The sequence below is a fragment of the Zootermopsis nevadensis genome, unplaced genomic scaffold, assembly GCF_977971745.1.
Source record: "Zootermopsis nevadensis isolate Lab colony 2312 unplaced genomic scaffold, Znev_1.0 Znev_ptg000011l, whole genome shotgun sequence".
In the NCBI taxonomy this organism is placed as follows: domain Eukaryota; kingdom Metazoa; phylum Arthropoda; class Insecta; order Blattodea; family Termopsidae; genus Zootermopsis; species Zootermopsis nevadensis.
Genome location: NW_028259143.1, coordinates 9,503,245 through 9,524,758, shown reverse-complemented (window position 1 = coordinate 9,524,758; position 21,514 = coordinate 9,503,245). Strand labels below are relative to the sequence as shown.

Sequence of the window (21,514 nt, the reverse complement as noted above, 5' to 3'; positions counted from 1 at the left end):
CAAAGAGATGTACAAAGTAAGATTACACTCCCGTGGTGAATTTTTCGTTGTTCCTACTGGATGTGTTTCAGGTCTTACACACGTAACTGTCTTTCCACAGCCAAACTGTCTCAGGCAATTACAATCACTATGAGTTTCTGAGCAGCTGCGGCGATCAGACGTTCCTTGAATTCGGAGGAAAACACCGTGCTGAATTCATTAACTAAGTTTAGAGACAGCAATCGAACAAACAAACAAGCAAACAAACACGTAGTCTGAGCTGACTGGATACATGAACTGTTGCATTGTTTTCTACAGATTCATTACAGTTGGAGGAAGATGCTATTAAGTTACACTGTAGGCTTACGTCTAATGGAATAAGTTTAAGTCAGTGGACACGGAAAATTCGTTAAATTGACGATCACATAAGAATGCGATGGGATTAAATAACAACAATAATAAAAATTACGGCAAGAATAACAAATGTTGATTTCGCTATGTCTATTGTATTATGGTTGTTAAACTATTAGGCATTTTGTTGTTATTCTTAGACCTTTATCATCATCATTATCGTCTTCGTCATCAAAAACCTACTGCACAGAAAGGTCGATGCAAAAAGACGCGGTTACTTTCTTGGTTTATTTTTTTCCCCAACTGCATAGGTTAAGTTATGTAAACCTATATAGACCTAATGTTGAAACATAGGAACATGGAAATGTCTGCGTTGTCCTATTCGTTAACCCTTTGAAGCCGAAGTTCAAGGCGTCTCCATTACACGGATCAGCTGGTTAATGCTGTTTAGGGAAATAATCGCAATTTATTCTGAGAATCGTATCTAGCGCATGAATACACTCCGTGGCCTAAAATTCAACTCTTAAAGAGGTGGTACATATATTTACCATTGAGATTTAAAGTGCTAATGGTTTATAATACGAGCCGGGATAGCCCAGTCAGTATAGTGACTAGCTACGGGCTGGACGACCGGGGTTCGATCCCCGACGGGGGCAGAGGGTTTTTCCTCTAGCCTCTGCGTCTAGACCGGCTCTGGGGCCCACCCAGCCTCCTCTACAATGAGTACCGGGGTCCTTTCCCGGGGGTAAAGCCGGCCGGGGCGTGATGTTAACCACTCACCCTCATCTAGTGCCGAGGTCAAGAAATAGTAGGAGCTAGACCTCCACTCCCCCCAAACGACCTTCGTGGCGTATAGCGCGACAAACTTTACTTTTTTTAATGGTTTATAATAGGATTATCAGGAGTGACTAAAGAAAACCACGAAACAATTTAGTCAGAATAGCGGATCTCCGAAATGGAAACTTCTATTCATACGACAGTGACGTTCGTTGAAGAAATTCTGACATCATTAGCATCTTATCTACGTCTTCTTCGTGAGAATCTCAAGTCTCGTTATGTGTTTTCTTCATTACCACTTTACCGAGATTGGCTGTTAGTGACATCCTGACCAATTGGCAACGTGGACCCATTGCACGAGGGTAAAGGCTGTCGAACTGTGAAACTCACCGCTTAACACCATCTGGTGTTGTCCCAAACGTCTTAAGTCAAAGACGCACGTGGCCCGCTGATTGAGAACCCCATAAATTTGGAATGGATGGAACTATCCGCCCACGCCCACTACACGCCTTCTCGGTGTGGTGTACAGGCACATAGGCAATTTTACTTTTAAATTCTATCCCTGGGAGGTGGAGGATCCCGAAAATAAAAAGTCCACTATTCCAAATGCATAAGAGCGCATTGTAAAGCCCACAAACTTGTTGATCGTGAAACTGAATCTGTTATTCTCAGTGTTTTATGAGGCTAAAGAAGATGGTGACCTGTGCAGCTGAATTGGCAGTCGCCTTACTAATCTGCACCAGATCACAATTCCCACGGAACGTCGCGAATCAATTCAGCTGACAAAGTACACGCCACAGGTAAAGAATTTTTGTCGCCTACGTCTTGGACCCGAGTTGCATATGAGGGGGGGGGGGGGGGGTTTGCAATATATTGCGCAGCTGCAAATGGGCGTGATCCATTTTGTGAGGTGGAGCCCTGAGTAGGTGGAGCCCACCAGAGGGGCGTCACCCACCGTGCACATGCGTCTCCGTCGCTATTTGGTGATATAATTCGTTTGCGATAATTATTTTCTCTTGTGGTGGGTGAATAAGTTCAGTGAATATCCAAATCCCCTAATCCACTCACACAGGAAAAATATCTTATACATCGAGAAATGAGCTAAAGTAAACTCATAAAACCTTGCCAATAATGTTTAAGGGTGTGATTAAAGCAAAAAATAATCAACTAACACAAACTTTCATGCCCCTAAAATGTTTCGTGTAATCTCAACAGATCAAAGCCGTTGTTTGAGAAACGAATAGGTACTTAGGCATTCAATAAATTCCCACGTTGTTTGTAACGTGTTCGTTACCAAGGTCACAAGAATCCGTCACTGACTCGTATTCTAAGGTAGATAAATCCTCTTATCTTTCATATTCTGGGACAGGAGAATCCAGTTAATATCCTCACCACTTTTATTTAATACACATTTTAATATTATTCTCCAATCTATGCTTATGTCCACACGTTACTTTACCCTTCAAGCTATTTATCTTGTATTTTGCGCGTATTTCTAAACTCTCCCATGCGTTCTACATGCTTCGTATATCCTTGATTTCATCATCGTAACAATACTTGGTGAAAAATAGGCTTCGAAATTATACAGTTCCGGAAAAGGCAATCAAAAGGCCAGCCTACATTATAATGTTGAGTTGTATTGGATTTAGGCCGTAGCGATCAATTCATCTGTAGAATGTAGTAATTGCCTAATATTATATTACATTTATCTGGGCACATAAAAAATTAATAGTTAACCAAACGTTACATATACAATTTTAGACCCTACAGTGTCATTAATTAGGTAAAGGTACTTAAATAAGTTGTCCTTTGAACTTATTTAGCACTGCGCCATGAAGACGTATGGGGTAGTGGAGGTATAGATCCACTCCTTGTCCACAGTGACACTACGTGGAGATGAATGGTCGGCTTCACACTCCGGCCGCTTTACCCTGGGGGCTGGTTGGGCCTCAGAGTCGGTATGGAGGCAGAGGGAAGGAAAAGATTATTTTGCCTCTGTCTGAAACTGAACCCCGGGCGTACAAATCTTACTCAGACACTACAATAATTGAGCTACTCAGGTTGCGCCATTAATTAGGAAAGGCGGTTAAAAATTTTACTATAAAATTGCCTCTTTAATGTGCCGAATTTCCCTTTCAGGGAATAAATCGGAACATATAACAGCACAGTGTCAGGTTTCATGATTTCTATGTTTAAAATTTTCGTGCTTAGTCCAGTGTTCGACTGGGACATGATTCTGTTAATATTAGACTGAGCTTAACCCAGAACCATGGACAAAGTTACGTCGCTACACTGGAATCAATCTAATTCGCCTGGAATGCTACTCCACGCACATCACAAGAATACTGAACTCTGTGTAGCACGGGTGCTTAAAAGCAAACGTAAGGTGTACAGGTAGATCAGCATTCCCTCACCCCTCGCATCTATTACACAGCAACCTGCTCCTTTATGCAGATCGCTACAATCGAGTTGAAGGCAATTTCGTAATAATTATTTCTTGATTTGGCCTAATGAGTAGCTGCTTGCTACTGAATGAATCTTGTCCGCCATCACCGCGGGGTGAAAGCAACATAGTCTGTAGTTAATCAGCAGCTGCATGTTCCTTGTCATGAGAGTAAGAATGAAAAGTGACAGCGGAAAACCTGGATTTCGTACCCTCGTAAGAGCTTCGCGACAGTTATCATCACTACAACGTCTGCTGTACATCATAATAACATAGTTATTAGACAGCCAGATTGTTTTAAGAGACAAGGTAGATAAGTTGGCGGATAGAAGAATAGACTAAATAAAATAATGATAATAATATTAATTAAATAGACAGTAGGACTCTTTACTGTATAGTGGCCAATGGAATAAACTGGTTTAGCAGCGGGCTTTTGCGAACATGGTAATGTTCTTCAGATTCTGTAAATATAGGAAAGTTATTAACTATATGCGCCACAGTCAGCTTCTCAGTAAAGCCTTTGAACCACCGAGTTATTGCATTTTTTAAATACAAATATACCACTTTTGCTCCCGTAAAAATGTTACGAGTGAAGGGCTGTATCAACTTGATTTTAAGATATGATGTTTCTAAATTGTTTAGCAAAAATTAAACTACTGCCATAATTTTCTCGCAGTGCTATGATTTTATAAATCGGTAAACATCTGGGGTAGAGTCCTTTTTGAGAATCTGATAGTCTGTCTATTGGACATGATTTTTAAACATTTTCATGGAGCTAGAGGTTCATCATCGTTTTAACAACAATCCGCTACTAGTCTCTGTCCAGAATCAGCTGAGTCAAAACCAGCATATTACGTTTTTTTGTGATATATTATAAGAAACTTCCATCTGATCTTAAGTTTCCAAAGTAAACTCTTTTATTTCTATTTTCCAACAAAAGTTGAATAGAATGTTTAAGGAAAAGAGTACGTTTTATCAATTATTTCAGTTTCAGGCCTACATTATATTAGGCCGTAGGCAACAATTTGAGCATCTAGTTTTATTAATCCCCTGAATACTGAGACAGGGACAAATGTTTTCAACCCCTGATTATACATTATCATTTCAGACACCCACCATGTTCCGACTGTAAACAATTTGTCTCTTGGTGCTTGTCATTATAATGCATTCTAACGTACACGATTATTAGACTATGCCATTTCTGCATAATATACTGCAGATGGGAACAGAAAGTGTGTGTATTCGTGACACGAAATGAGTGACAGTCAACGGGGACCCGTGAAACAGGTTTTTACTTCGCTTTGTATAACGAAACACAGCTCCCTCCTCCTTCTCTTCCAAGGTCCCCTCTGTATCTTCTACGTACATGATCCATCGAAGATAGTAGCACGTATGCACCTGTTTCATCATAAACGCGGACTGATGCTCCCTTTTTATGCCAACGGCTTAAGGGTTTTCTGTAATAAAAAAAAGCAACTTCAGCTCCTCCCTGAGAACCTGCCAGCACGTGATTATGCTCAGCATACACGCTAACTGTTCTGGATCTAATCACTCAAAAAATTATCATAATGAAAATAATCATTGTCAATAACACCAAACGCTGAGACTTGATGCCTAACGCTTCCGACACGAGGCATTGAATTACACTGGTTAAAGAGCAGATGTTGACGGAATCCATCGATCAAGCGAGGCCACTGAGGCATTACCTCACAGCTTATGCGGTACAGTTCACTTCTCTGTTTCTTACAGACCGTGCTGGAGTGGAACTTCCGTCATGGCTTAGTTAACTACAGACACCACTTTTATCATCCTTATAGATGCATCGCATGTCATAAAAGTAATATATAACGATTAATGAAAGTAGTTTATATTGGCAACTCTCATAAGTGGTAAAAGCATTTTACTACAATTTAATGACACGAATGGCTCCAGAGATGTGTTGCCTTACTTTCTAATGTCTTGGACGACCAATCGTATGTCCCAGACTTGGCTCCGTCTGATTTCAGTCTCTTTCCGAAACTGAATAAGCATTTAAGAGGATGTCAAGACGACAGCGGAAATGTGGTTTAGTCAGTAAGACAAACATTTTTATGGTGACCGACTCATAATGCTACCTGGACGTTCGCGTAAATATATGGACAGCAGAAGTGATTATGTTGGGAAGTAACTTTGCAGACGTACAGATAAATTTCAGTAAAATCATCTGTTTTTTAAGTAAAATGAAGTGTCTAATCCCGTTACGGAGAAAGCGAGAAAGCATTACTTTTTAGTACGCTTTGTGAATATTGCTGATCTGGGAGTCATTTAAAAACATTATTTTAACCCATTTGGTATTATACTGACATATTTTGACATGAAATAAACCTCCTTCTTTTAAAAAACAAAATATATAGAAAAAAGGTATAAAACGTAATAATTTTACATTGCTTAATTATTAATACAATTTCATTAGACTTTTAAATAAATATTAGGCCTCTTTTGGAAGCAACTCTAATGATAAACTAATTAGTGTAGTACAATAGAATATAAGCATATTAGTAGAACACACTAGAAAGTTCGTCAGATATTGGGATGTGATTCTAGATAAAATAAATGAAAAGTGAGTAGGCAGCTGTACGAGAAACAGGTGAGAGATACTTCTTGTTAGGCTTATTGGTAACTCACTTGCTGCATCTCCAGACGGACATAAGGGTTATTTGTGGGTTAAACTGAGATTACTTTCTTCTCGGTCTTAGTGATCAAGTCTGAGAGTTTTGGGCTGGTCGGTAACCTAATGAGACACAGGAAAAGCTGCTAAGGGACAAGGAATGATAAAATAAAAAAATAAAAATACGCTTCGCGGCACAGAATGAAAGAGAAAAGGTTGAATACTTCCTCATTTATTTAAAACAAAACCAGTTTTTCTGCTTAGAGCTCATCGTAAAATAAAACAACATACAGACGAAACCAGAGCCATGTGGCTTTGCTTTTGAAGCCCTATATGAGTTATATTTTGTGCCATAACCGGCGATTTTGAAATCTGCTTCAGGCGGACACAGCGGTTGTTGAAGGTGGGTGCGCGGCAGAGTTGCAGTGTCCTTCTTGGCACAGAAGATGGTTTGAGGGGGGCACTGATGGAAGAATTTCAGTGTGAGGTCGCTACTTGCATCAAGTCCTATCAGGTGGTTAAGTCGTTATAGACTTGTCCTGTACCTGGAAAATGGTTTATATGCATTCCGCTTGCCAGTCTGATTGGAGTGCAAGGTATAAGCTTTGATAATACACTAAGAAGGAAAATGTTATTCGACGACGTACTTAAGACTTTGTAATTAAAATGCTTAAAATGTTTCAGTGAAAAGTTATCGTATCATTTAATTTGAGCAGAATAATTGAGCAGGTTTTTAAAGTAGGAATTCAAGACACAGGGAGATCAAGCCAGAAGTGAACAGGTCGCAGCTAGCACTAAGACCTGCGAATTCAGTTATAACAATATTATTCGCACATTGTCTTATTTAAATTATCTCGTCTTCGTGATCCATTGACTCTCATCTAGCAATAATAAATATTTTCCATTTGTCTATGCCACAAAAATTTATTGACGATTCGTAGATTATTTAACTATGTTGTTTCAGCTACAAAGCTTATAGTTTCAAACATAACCACGAATGATAAGTGTACTTTTAAGATATTTCTGATCTTCATCGACCTCTGCAAGCATAAACGTATTTGGGCAGCCAGCTGATGTATTCGGAAGGAGGAGAAGCCATTTCCCTTCCCCTCTTACTCTGACTTAACTCAGGTTCGCAGATATTTTGCGGTAAGTGTACTTGCACCTTTTCGTTAGCCTTTAATGTCACTTAAGTTGACAGAGGCAAACATTAAGTACGGCGAACTTCTTTAATTAAAATACGTTGGACAAATCAGTCTAATTTTATAAGGAAGAGAGTGTACAAACGGTAAACTAAATACACGGAACAAGTATGCAAATGAAAGGGGAATAATACTACACAGGTACAAGATACTAAGGTTTAGGGCCTCGTTTGAGACCAATCATGTCTGTTAATGACCGGGTCTGAGGTGGCCTGAATATTATTACGCAGTGCGAATGTGTCACCTAACCTATAGGGATAAGAAAAGCAGTGACTTGTCAATTTGTACTTGAGACAGACAGATAGATGAGTAGCTTATACAGGTCCATCTTACTTTATATAATAGATCAAATATTCTCAAAAGAGACATTTCTGTTAGTATTAATCTGTTGAATAAGACAATACAACATCAGTTTAATAAATGTGAGAAGAAATTTGTAATGTATAATATATATATATATATATATATATATATATATATATATATGATTAGCAAGATTCCGTTTTAGCGTACGCCACAATCAGAATAAATCGATTCGCTTTGTTCCGTTCAGTGCTCGTCGGTTTATATACTTATTGGGTTAATTTATCAGTAAATGATCCCACAAGCTGGAGATAGTCAAAAGGGAATCTTAACTTTATGAAATGTCAATGATATGCCCATCTAAGGTCATAAACAAAAAATTGCGCTTTTATGTCATAGACGTCACTAATATGATAGAAGGGATGGAATTGGGGGAAAGTTTGTAAGAAAATAGTACGACACTGAACAGAAGAAATCAATGGAACGTGGTTATGGCGTTGTGGAGGTGTTGAGAGGCGGAGATCAGTCATCAGGGTGGACCGTAGCTTCCAAGAATGTGCCAGCACCTTCCCATTGCACTGAATGGGAGACAACCACTCCTGCCATTGTTCTGCGGGATGTCAAACAAAATATTCCAATGACGTTTTCCATTCTAGTCTCCTCTACGCATATTCTGACACTGTTGTTCTACAAGAGGGACAATCACAGTGATAATTATTGCTCGCCTATTATTCTTTACGAGGGAGTTGAGCCACACGCCTCTGACAAATGAAGGAAGCCGAATGGAAACTTTGCTCTATGCCACTCCTAGTACACTCAAGACTATTTAAACACAAGGACAGTGGCTTTCCTTACCATAACGACAGACTCAGAAAATGATTTTCTTCCTACATAGACCTACTTCTAATTTCGTATTACAATAGGCTGTGTAACCCATAGTCTTTAACCCGTTAAAATCTAGTCGTGCCACTTGCTTTAACAATGAGAAAGTCTGAATATTTTTTTCTTAGAATTATCAGTGTAAAAAGGGATTATTTATTATTTTATATATTTGATCTTTGCAGTATTGAAATGTGGTGTTTTCTTTGCGGTACGAGTTGAATTATTATTAGTCCTTTTTGGCCAGCCTCCGCTTTAAAGCGTAAATGACAAATTACAATTTTCAGTGCTTAAAAAAACTATAATGTTCCTTGTTATTTTATACGGTTGTAAAGCTTAGTCTGTGAAGTCCTTAGAAAGAACGAAGTTTGAGAGTGTCAGTCTTGATCTTCTGGGTTGTAACGCCGTGTAGACTTGTAGATAGATACCATTATTTCAAAGGAACATAATGTATCCATCTTCAGGGCCGGAGTTCTGAAAACGGTGTTCCTTCGAAGTCTGCATGGCGTCACAACTAAGAAAGATAGGATCGATTAGTGTCTCGTATTGAAACTATAACCTGAAGGTTCGACATTTCTTGTACAGAAGTCCGCAACGCTGGATCTTATCCTCAGTCGAATTTACATATGACCTTCCTTTTTCCTGAAATCTGTCTTAACCTTATCATCCGTCTTAATCTTAGAAGTGCCAGTAGTTAGTTTTCAAGAATTTTCTATGTGCCCGTTTCTAGTGGTACCACCAGCTGTTTTCGAAAGGAAGGAGAAAAATGAAAGTAGGCCCAATACTTCGAACCAATGGTAGTGAGGATTATAATTATGATTGCAATTAACTTTTGAAGTTAAGCGTGGTTTACCTAACCCTGTAAGCAACAGCCATCGGAAGATCATTTACACTTGTGATTTAGCAGACTGTATTGACTACCGAAATTCTAGTCTTTCAGCACTCGCAGTGCTGCGTTTAAATATTTGATTTGTCGTCTCGTGCTTGGAATTTGGTTTAAAATAAAGAAAATGGCGCCATAGAAAGTGCTGGAGGGCGGGGGTGGCTCGACAGCCGCCAAGAATATCACTCGCCTTATCATGTTGCTTAGTTAACTACAATTTATTGCGCGAAGCGCATAAAACGAACGCATAATGATGATGATGTAAAAATTTGTGTTATAACTCCGTGTCTAAATACCTGAATTGCTACACTTTGCCTGTAACAAAAAGGCTTAAATTTTTGGTTGTAAAATCTCATACAAGGAGAACACTTGGGAGACTGAGAGACGATAATTCATGGAAGGAACATAATGATTAAACTGATGTAGGTAAATTGGTTGCGATAGATTAAGAAGCGTGCTAAGATGTCTGGGTACATATTGCAATGACAATAATGGAAAAAATAAATGTTGGAGGTAATTTAAAATGGGGATATTTTAAACATTTAGGCTTAGAAATGGATTGTTAAAGACGTCTAACACGGATTAAGTTTCTTAGGATTTCAACGACGCATTGTCTGTGGCGAATATCTGCAAAGTGTACGCCTATTATTATTTTTACAAATATCATAAACATTTTGTGGATTAGGAAGATAAAGATAGAGTATATACTCTAGAGTTATTCTGGAACACCTGGAGATAATCATGTTGGAATTCAGAAAGATGTGAAGCTCCTGTCACTTAAAAGTGGAAAAGAATACGTAATCATAGAACTATGGCGTTAACGAAGCATTTGCTATTTGGCGACGTGCGTTTGAGAATGTGACTTATGGTCTGTGCGTTAGCAGCAAACTTTAAAATATAATGAAATACAAAAGACTAGTGAAATGAACTTTAACTTTCTTCGGGCAGATAATGTTATTAAATTATTGCATTGTAATAAAAGTCCACCTGTTGAGGTATTCGAAAGAAACACTGTTCAGTGAGTGTTGCTTATATGACGTCATGGTAAGTGAGGAAATTCAAAGAATGGGAGGATAGTAATAAAGGTTTAAAGTGAATATAAGCAAAGAAGGTTTTTTCACGTATCTTCTTCATAGCCAAATGATAAGGCTGTATTGTGACTACCTTTTTCTATTGCAACAATGTCCATCAATATTATTCATTTTGATAATTTTTACAAAAGTGTTTCGGCAATACAAAAATAAACTAAATGTGGATGGATATTATTCTAGTGTTGTAAGGTATGTCAGATAACACGGAAATTAATTTAATTAACACTGCAATTTATTTTAGAACCTGACCCCCGCATAAGAAACGTGTCTATTAGGCCAATTTTTCTCTATATATTCGTACATAAAACGTAGTAATTCAGTGTTGAATGAATACGTTATGAAACACATTAACTTTAAAACTTCGCAATGAAAATTACTTTCCTTAATAAACACACTTAATGTGCGCAATGCTATAGCCAGTCGGATATAAGTTTGCTTGGATTTCCTTAAATATTCATCATACTAACTTTTTCTAAAAATTTACACTTTACATTTAATAAACTCTGTATTATACATTTGTTTTATTGTGGTTTATTTCACGTTACTGGTACTAGCTCAGTGTACATGATATCAACATTTAGATATATTTTGCTATCACGAATGCATTCTGAGTTGATCATCAAATATATCTGAGGTTCATGTAAAAATTAAACTCACTTCGTTACATTTAATACAGAGCTCACACCTCCAAGTCCAAATTTAATCCTAAAATCAATGCAATGAGATGAGTAACAAATATTGAAGTTAGATTTTCCTATGTATCTGAACATCCCTTATCATGAAATATAATTGTTTCTAATACATTCCTCGGCATTCTTGTGTGATTTCTAACAGCATCTATCTAGATCAGATGTAATATGTCACCATGCTCTCCAAATACGTCTGCAAATGTTTTGTATATGTAAGATAACACTTGTAACTAACGTGGGATTTGAAGCCATTTCACAATTTTGGATAATCGATTTATTTATTTATTTATTTATTTAGTGTTCTGTCTGACGACAGGTCCATATGAACAGGATCGTTCCATACTTTTCTCGGACTGGGACCTGTTCATATACGTTCTTGGCAGATGATCCAGAAGTGGTTTGCCATTGCCTTCTTCTGTGTGTGAATGGAGTAATTGTTGGGATGCCACGGAGAAACAGGGGAAGCCCCTGGAGGAAAACTCCGTGTTGCCTAGACCACGGCTTTGCTCAACACAAGTTATAAATTCGGGCACTTCCGGGAATCGAACCCGAGACCCCAGGATTACAAGGCCAGCGTTCTAATCACTAGACCATCGTTGCTATCGGATAATCGATATGTTATAATAATATAGTATCCTGGTCAGTTCAAATGCAACATAGTAGTCCTCTTGAGAATCTAACAGTTACTTACCTACTCCATGAATCTCCCTCTGTTTTGTTGTAACCGAAAGTTAATTATGGTGGCCACAAGACCCGCCACTGATCTCTGTCCTGGACTAGACGAATCAAGTCTACATCTTCAAGGATCATATCAACTAATTCAAAATTAATTTAGACAGGATATACCATAATCTTACTTTCCAAAGTACAGAAACGCTGATACGCGTTAAACAAGATGACATAATTCAAGGTGATATGCATTCTTTTCTCTTCAGTTGCTGACAGTTCCAAGTATGCGCCTTATAAAACAATTTATTACATAAGAAATTGAATTGTACTCTGTAATTACAGGTTGCTGTAAAACTGTGGCAAATAGAACAAAAAGAGCCATATGTCATATAAGGTGACCAGATAAATGCACACATGAAGAAAGCCCACACGAAAATTCCGAACAGAAAACCCCACATAAATTCTCACATGAAAAATACCTTCACCGAAAAATGCTCACACGGATAAATGCTCACACGGACGAATGCTCACACGGAATAATACACATTTAGAATAATTATCACATTATCTTTAGTTTACAAAAATATTATTTAATATTTGAAAACGCCAACAGGGCCAACGAGGCCAACGGGACCAACGGGGGCCAAGGGTAGGTTAGGTTAGTGTGTGTAGTATGTTTGAACTTCACTTCATACCATGCACATAACGCTTTATTAAGAGTGTTAATTGATATTATTGTGAATGTGAGAATCTTTCTATGTGCGTATTCTTCTGTGTGAGCATTCGTCCGTGTGAGCATTTATGACTGTGGGGTTTTTCTATGCGAAATCTTCATGTGGGCTTTTGTCATGTAAAAGTCATATACATGTTTACGTGGTTTTACAAACATTCTTGATATCGTCCCTAATGATAAATTATTTTCAGTTCTGTCACACCTTAATCATGTGGGCTGAAAACCTTCGTGCCTATCAAGGTCAAACTGATTGTGAAGTATTTAAATACAACATGGCAGCTTTTAAAGTTGTGTGACATGCTGCTAAGAGCCGGGATAGCTCAGTCAGTATAGTGACTAGCTACGGGCTGGACGATCGGGGTTCGATCCCCGAAGGGGGCAGAGGGTTTTTCCTCTAGCCTTTGCGTCCAGACCGGCTCTGGGGCCCATCCAGCCTCCTCTACAATGGGTACCGGGGTCCTTTCCCGGGGATAAAGCCGGCCGGGGCGTGATGCTGACCACTCACCCCCATCTAGTGTCGAGGTCAAGAAAGAGAGGAGCTATACCTCCACTCACCCGAAACGCCTACATGGCGTATAGCGGGACAAACTTTACTTGTGACATGCTGAAAGTTGGGCATTTCTGAAACTATCCCATAAAGAATAAATGTCAAAAGATTAATTTGTTAAGATGATTGTCTTCTGAGTTGTAGCGCCTTCTAGTCCAGTAGACGTTTACCAGGCTACACGCCACTGCAACCCAGAAGACACCAATATTCTGACTTAACTTCAAAAATCCTACTAAATTGATTTCTTAAATGTCATTAAGAAGAACAAGCAGAATATTAATAGTTGTTGGCCTCCTGGTTTCTTTAACGACGACGTAACAACTGCAAAGATTACATAGTATAAAGATGGCCAAATAATAATGATTTTGAAAGGCTGTGTAATTGGTACTCCAGCATTAATCTGACGTACTATATAAAATCATGTCAGACCCCAGTAACTTTATCTCAAGATAGATAGATGGATAGCTCCTGTAACTCCTAAGTGGAGCATAGGGCCTCCTTTCGGAGGTTACAGTATTTAAAGCTTGCTTTTGAGAGTAGTGAGTGACTAGCCCACTGACTGTGCACAATTTCTACTCAATCCTGATTTGACTGCCAGAGCCATCTAGCAGTGAAGCAGTGAATCAGGAGAGATTTGGGTGAGAAATGGCCGCTGAATTTTGCTTAGGAAACATCTCGTATCATACCCGCAAGGTTCTTTTATATGACCTAAATCTACGCCATCGGACCGCCGGCTTTACGGTTTCTCCGAAGGAAATTGTACTACGGATTTTTATCACCCTTAAACATATCTATCGACCTCGGCCGGGATTGAACCCACGAACCTTGGGTCCAATGGCGAACACGCTAACTACGAGAGCTTGATTTATATCAAAGTTCTGTCGAATATAAAGGGAATATTTTATTTAGTAGCAACACTAGGGAAGCACGTGGAACTTCAGTTTAAGTTAGAAGAAAGCTGTCCAAGATTTTACACAAGAATCTAAGATGCAACGTCCATATTTGGTGAATCGAACATTTTATTTTGGCTACCCTGACCTCATTCTGAGGCCGGAATTAGAAATATCCTTCCCCCATTCTTGAAGTAAGAGATGTGCAATGCGGTAAATTTTATTCCAGTGTTCGTAACTGAGAGTGCATGCATGCTTACACACTGCAGGGAAATAAAGTATGCCTCGAAGAACACTTGCATTCCACTGCGTTTCGGCCATTCCCCGCTTATGTATGTGATTATTAATTGTGGCTGCAATCCAAACTATTTGGGAGGGTCTCGGGGTTATGATGCCAAATGAGGCACAGTTGTTTCTATAACAGGAGGTCAGCCATGATGAATATCCAAGAAACTCACATATGGTCATTCTGAGTCTTCAAATTCTGCTACCATCTTCTGGGCTGGATTTGAATTTCCCACAAGTGCACCAGTGATCCAATCTAGCTCACTCTGGGTGTGATTCACGCTCTCGTGGATTGGAGTGGTCTTTAGCCCACTCCTCCAGGGCATCCGCCACTCCCGACTCGAGCTAGATGAGATCTCCCGTGCACTACTGAGACTACACACGTGAGTTGCTGACGAAGACTGGACCCTACTCGATCACATGATGGCCACTTGAAGCCGACAACAAATGAGCTTGAGATATTGTAGCATTGTTATCTGACAACATGGGGATGTGAACATCACCATCAGAGAAGATCTTCTAAAAGTACGACTACAGGGTTGGAGGCCTCTTAGGCTCAACGTGCCGCCGATGTTCCCTAGGACGAACGGGTCCCCCGTAGATCGAACTTGAGTACGATTTAGGACCTATTTTACTGCGTGTCCCAACATGTGGCCATTTTTCTCGGAGACTAACAGTCTTCCTCACAGGAAGAGATGTCTGCGGTGTCTTCTGCGCGGATTATATTTGTTTCTGCTGATACGTGGTGTGGCGATGACAGTTATTCGTTTGCTCATGTGAAAAGTGTCGGTGATGTACTATTAGTGGTGGAATTAATTCCACTTATCATACTCAGTGTCGAATTATGTGGCGATTCAAGATCAGTCCTGTAACACAGATTGAGATCACAGAGATAAAGAAATAATTGTACGTGGTTGATGAGGTGACCTGTTACCTCGCAATATTCTTGCTTATGTCCAGGCAACCAATTGGAGTACGGAAATATTAAAAATGTTAATTTTAAAGTAATATAACCGAAATATTTGAAGTTACATAACCTTGTATTGACATTAAAAGGCATTTGAAATTCAGGCTCAAAATTAATATCATATAGTCGATTTTGAATCGGATATTTTTCAAACGTATTTGACATTAAGTGTTTCTTCAGAAGTTGAGCGACGTTTCGAAGTTACGAGCTGAATCCTAATTTTATATAGCGAATTTTATTACTTTTTAAATTTAAAAGTTTTGGTATCGTAAAAATAAAAAATCATAATTTTTCCCGTTCCTTAGCGAAATATTTTCGGAATACAAATAGTCTGCTTATGATATAGAATATCCAGGTGTACTTACTTTTTCCGCTCATACGCTATTAGGTATATTCCGATATACGTCAAGAATATTGAGTACACAAGTAAACTAATGAATATCTCTATACCTTCTTTATAGAAATCGTCATTTTTACTTGTGAATGTTGTTGGTGACGTACTGTTAGGGGCGGAATTTTTGGCAGTTTCTGTGTTGGAATCTGCACTTATCGTAGTCAATGTCGAATTATGTTCTGATTCATGAGTAGTCCTGTAACACAGATTGAGATCACAGAGATGAAGGAAAATACAGTACGTGGGTAATGTGGTGACCTCTTGTCTGTGACCATGCAACCAATTGCACTATAGACGCATTGCTAATGTTAGTTTTAAAATAATATACCAGAAAATTTTCGAAGCTTCAAATACCTTGGTTTGAAATTAAAGGCATTTGCATTAGAAGCTTAAAGTTAATGTCATATATCCGTTCTTAGATTGGATATTGTTGAGCCGTGGTTGACATTCGCTCGTATAGTCTTCAGAAGTTCATCTACGTTTCCAAGTTGCGTGCTAAATCCAGATTATAGATACGCGACCTGGCTGTTTATGTAGCGAATTTTATCAGTATTTGAATTTAGACATTTTCTTATCGTAAAATGTGAAAAATCGTATTTTTCTCCGTTCCTTAGCATAATATTTTGGAAATTCTAAACGTCTGCTTATCATCATAAGTGTTTGAAGGAATATGCAAGTGTACTTACTTTTTTGGCCCCGCAATTAAAATTATCAGCGTAAGTATGATTATTGGAATCGCAAGTACAACAATAATTAGCGATACGATTCCCAATATGGCATCTGCATCCAGGGTTTTGACGAGTTCGGTGCTGTTTGCATTAACTGTGAAGTTGTTCTCCATCTGAGAAGTTAAAAAGGAGATTGTACGGCTCATAACGAAAAATAATTCTGTACACTTAATATTTGAACCATGCCATTAGCTGCGAAGTGAGCTGTAATAATTTTGTAGGTTTTTTTCACATCTGTGTTGCAGGAGTTTTGTTGATGACGTCAATAATCTGTTTAACAATTTAAAAATGTATCAAGACGCTGCAACAATTTAGTGAAAACGAAGTTTTTAAACAATTGGAATGTACAAATGATGAGTTAAATATAATTTTTCTACTATAAAGATTTGTGTTTTGTCGTCGTCGTCAGAAAATGACGTCATCAACGATGTCATCTTGTATTTGTTTATACTCGGCATTGTTGTGTTCCACAACAAAGCCGAGTAAACAAATGACGCTTCACAACAGCGAGATCAACAACTACCAAGCCAGTCGCATTATCACTGCTCCAGAAGCAGCACATCGCATTCTTGGAAATTGACTGACAGTTGGCCTAAAACATCACAAAAGTGAAGGTAAGACTTACATTGATAAAGGCAGGAAGACGTATTCAACAAGAACAGAAAGAAACGAAGATTTGCAAGGGTGGGGCTGGACGTAGAAAGTTGACTGACCAAGAACAGTTGGCGACGTAAAGAACTAAAACTTCAGATCTATTTAATAAATAAAGAAAAGCGAAGGGAGACTTACATTGATAAACGTAGAAAAAGTGACAGTGGAGCCACGGTTCCGGAGAATTTGACGTAAATACGTCTATACGGAAAGGAAGTTTATATATTGGCTTTATTCTAAATATTTCCTTCATACATGCTTTACATTTGAGATAAGTTTGATTAAGACTTTGCTTATTTAACTTTAATTAGTTACGCTTAAGATGGGTCTGTGGTAGATGAATGTAATGTAAAGTAATGTATTGTAATGTAATGTAATGTAATGTAATGAAATGAAATGTATTGTAATGAAATGTAATGTAATGTATTGTAATGAAATGTAATGTAATGAAATGAAATGAAATGAAATGTATGAAATGTAATGTAATGTATTGTAATGAAATGTAATGAAATGTAATGTAATGAAATGTAATGTAATGAAATGTAATGTAATGAAATGAAATGTAATGTAATGAAATGTAATGTAACGTTTCCTAGGTACTTCTATTTTTTACGTTTTCTGTACTGTCTCATATATTCTGCGTTATCGACTCTTTTAGCTTCAATGTGTTTCATCTTGTACATAGTATGACGCAACAAACTATTGCAACAATAGATTTCTTAATAATTATTATATAAGATAAGTACTTGTGATATTGTATAACGTTTTTACCAGCACAAAATTACGTAGTCCACGACGCACTTCTTCTATAATAAACGATTCACAGCTCAGCTCTTGCCGCAATAACGAAAGTAATGTAACACAACAATGCCAAGTAAACAGATGACGTAACAATTAGTTTCTTAGATAACATACCGAGTAAACACATGACGTAACAATTAGAGTAAACAGATGACGTTTCCTAGGTAACCATCTTACACATTTTCCTGTCGCTTTTTCGTAACACTTTTTTGCGGAATGACACTGACCCTTCCATATAGACGTATTTACGTCAAAACATATTCACCAAGAACAGTAGAGAAAAAACGAGGATATGTAAGAGTTGGGTTGGACGTAGAAAGTTGTCTGGCCAAGAACAGTTGGCCTCTGAACAGCGACGTAAAGAACTAAAACATCAGAACTATTTAGAAATGAAGGAAAGCGAAGTAAGACTTACATTGATAAACGTAGAAAAACTTATTCAACAAGAACAGAAGGGAAAAAAAGCAGACGATGATTTGGTCACGGTGAGACATGGTCAGCTAACTTTCTACGTCCGACCCAACCCTAAAATATCTTCGTTTTTTTCTCTTCTATTCTTGGTGAATAACTTTTTGATTTAGTTTCATACTCAAGATTTTAAAACGCAACCAGCTCCCCCGAAGGGGGTGTTGGTTGCGTTTTAAAAACTTAACCAACCCCCCGAATGGGGTGTTGGTCAAGTGTTTAACATCCCAATTCGGGGGGGTTGGTTTAGTTTCTTATTCAAGATTTTAAAACGCAGCCAACTCGCCCGAAGGTGGGTTGGTTGCGTTTTAAAATCTTGACCAAACACCCCGAAGGGGGGTTGGTTGCATTTTAAAAACTTGACCAACCCCCCCGAGGAGCTCCGAAAGGAGCGCTCTGCTGTAGTTGCATTGAAATGTTGTGGATCGTAAGCTAATTAAATTTTGTTTTCATGTATAGGCTATAATTACAGTTGACTTTCTATTATCGAGGTTGGTTAAATTTGTGATAATTAACTAATAACGGAAAATACTTTTTTTAAATTTAATTAAGTACATACCAGCAATTTTTAAACGTTTTTGCATCCCGTTGTAATAACATATTATAGTAAGTTTCCTGTACATGTTAATACGTTAAATAATTTGACATTTTATTTAAACCTTTCTCTTCTAACGCTTATTTATAACACATCTTATATATCACATGTTCAGTTTTAGCTTAAGTAATATAATCCCCCCCCTTCATAATCACTGTGAAATATTTAGAGATATATATAGACGCTTAATTCCACACACTCATACAAGTACAAGTCATTATAGTGACTGGCTATATACTGGAAGACCGGGGTTTGTACCCGACGAGGGCAGAGGATTTTTCCTGAAGACTCAGCGTCCAGACCGTCTCTGGGGCCTACCCAGTCGCCTATCTAATGGGTACCGTGGTGCTTTCGCGAGGGTAAAGCAAGGCAGGGGCGTGATGCTGACCACTCAATCCCATTTAGTGAAAAAGGTTAAGAATGAGGACGAGCTGTATCGTTCTTTTCGACCCAAGCGCCTACATTGCTCATGGTGGGACAGCTTTATTTATTTTTTCATACAAGTACACATACGTGATGCCTATCCAATGAAATTTGCGTAACTTTTTTATTTTTCCGTAACTACTATTTAGATGAGTTTCGGCTTCATGGGTTATTCCACTTACCTTATTGAAGATTATATTTTATCAATTATTTATATTAATTAATTTAATTTGATACTCACCTTACTTAGTAAAATATACCAGATGTTTTCTGCGCACTTATGTTCTGTTTCAGTACTTTTCTCTTGTATATCTTTTCCTAGGCGAGACCAGTAAACAGTCTCTAACAATGTATCAGTAAATTATATTTTTTCGCTACATATCCACATAAAAATTGACAGTGGAAACATGGTTCCGGTGAATCTGACATAAATACGTCTTTGTAATTAAATTATATTTAGTCAATAAATACAATCAAAGGCAGTTTATATATTAGCTTGACGCTAAATATTGCCTTTATATATGCTTAACAATTGAGTAAATAGTTTCATTAAGACATTGCTTATTTAACTTGAATTAGCTACGCTTAAGATGGGTCTGTGGTAGCTGAAATATGTTATAAAATTTGTACACTGTATCAACATTTCGTGCAAACACCATATCTAAACAAGATTTTAATCTAGTAATATTACAACATTGCGGATTCGACATCAACACTATATAAAAAAATAAATGTTTGTAGAACCTAAACCATTTGAGATATGTAAAATCTGAAAACAGATATGGAAATCTCAAGAGGTAATACGTATTTCATACGCAACATGTCCGATCCATGTCTTACGGTTTTCGAGAGGCGAGGCGCTTAATGCGCCAGATGCATTGAAAATTGTTCACATTGGTTCATTAAAATTACAATAAATATACTCTTACCGGCGCTGGATCTTACACATCTTCATAACGCTGCTTTTGCCGAATGACCCTTCCGTATAGACGTATTTACGTCAAAAACGACAGCGGTTGCCACAGATTACCACCAGCCAAGGAATGCTTGTGAGGATTTTATATGGCTTTCGCATTTACAGGTGGTATTTGTCGAAGATCTACACAAAATACCACATTCATTCCCCCAAACAGTTTATCATAGTCATTGCATATTTCATGTAATCTCAAATTTATGATGTGTAAAATATCAGCACCAATCATGCTTACTTCGTCCACGAACAACATTTGAACATTATGAAATGCCGATCTGTACGCCCACTTTCATGCATTGTTATGTACGCAGGAGTTCATATAAAAGCTGACCATTGTCGGTCCATATTTACAAATTGTTGGTATGGATTTTACATATCTTCGTAACGCTGGTTTTGCCGAATGACCCTTCCGTATAGAATTTTTGAAGAGCCAGGTGTCAGGAAATCAAAAATAAATCATATGAAATAGCCAAATGCTAAATTCGTTTTGTAGGAATTCTATAATAAAACAACTGTCGTGAACCCTCATCCATGCACAGGGTTATCCATAGTATAAAGACACGTCACACAGGGTCTCTCTAGTGAAAAGTTTCTATTGTTCCATGCGATACGTAAGAAAATCACTGGAGTTAACTAACATCATGGTCTCATTTCTTCCATGTGATGTTACTTTGCTTGTTTCTTCGCTGAAAGTCCAAACGTTCCATAATTTACAGTTACTTGCGTTTCATTCGCCCAAATGTTATATACGAGGCTCGTCCACAAAGTAAGTTTCCCTGGGGCCGTTTACAGAAACAAAACACAATTTCATGGAAATATTTATTGCAACAGATACAGCAAGTGTCCAGCTATTTTTCAACATATTCGCCACCGGAATTGAGACATTTGTCATACCGTGGGACCAACTTTTGAATACCTGTGTCGTAGAAGTCTGCCGCCTGGGATTGGAACCACTGTGTGACAACCATCTCCGCCTCTCTGTCATTCTCAAAACGCTGACGCTGACCGGACAGGAATTTCTTGAGGTGTAGGAAAAGATGGAAATCACTGGGAGCGAGGTCCGGGCTGTAGGGTGGATGATTAAACACCTCCCAGCTGAACTACTGCAGGAGACTTGCTGTCCGTCGAGCCGTGTGCGGCCTAGCGTTA

General features: G+C 38.2%; 2 protein-coding genes across 3 annotated transcripts in view; one reads left to right on the top strand and one right to left on the bottom strand.

Annotated features, from left to right (window-relative positions):
* Window positions 1-21,514, top strand: part of klu (zinc finger protein klumpfuss) — a 214,985-nt gene that overhangs the window by 93,502 nt on the left and 99,969 nt on the right. The window lies entirely within an intron of this gene.
* Window positions 12,197-19,701, bottom strand: LOC110828461 (uncharacterized). The gene is made up of 4 exons (XM_022061213.2): window positions 19,634-19,701; window positions 16,416-16,570; window positions 15,701-15,925; window positions 12,197-15,234 (listed from the first exon to the last, which is right to left on the bottom strand). Exons 2-4 carry the CDS (start codon window positions 16,568-16,570, stop codon window positions 15,141-15,143), a joined length of 474 nt encoding a protein of 157 aa, XP_021916905.1. The 5' UTR covers window positions 19,634-19,701; the 3' UTR covers window positions 12,197-15,140.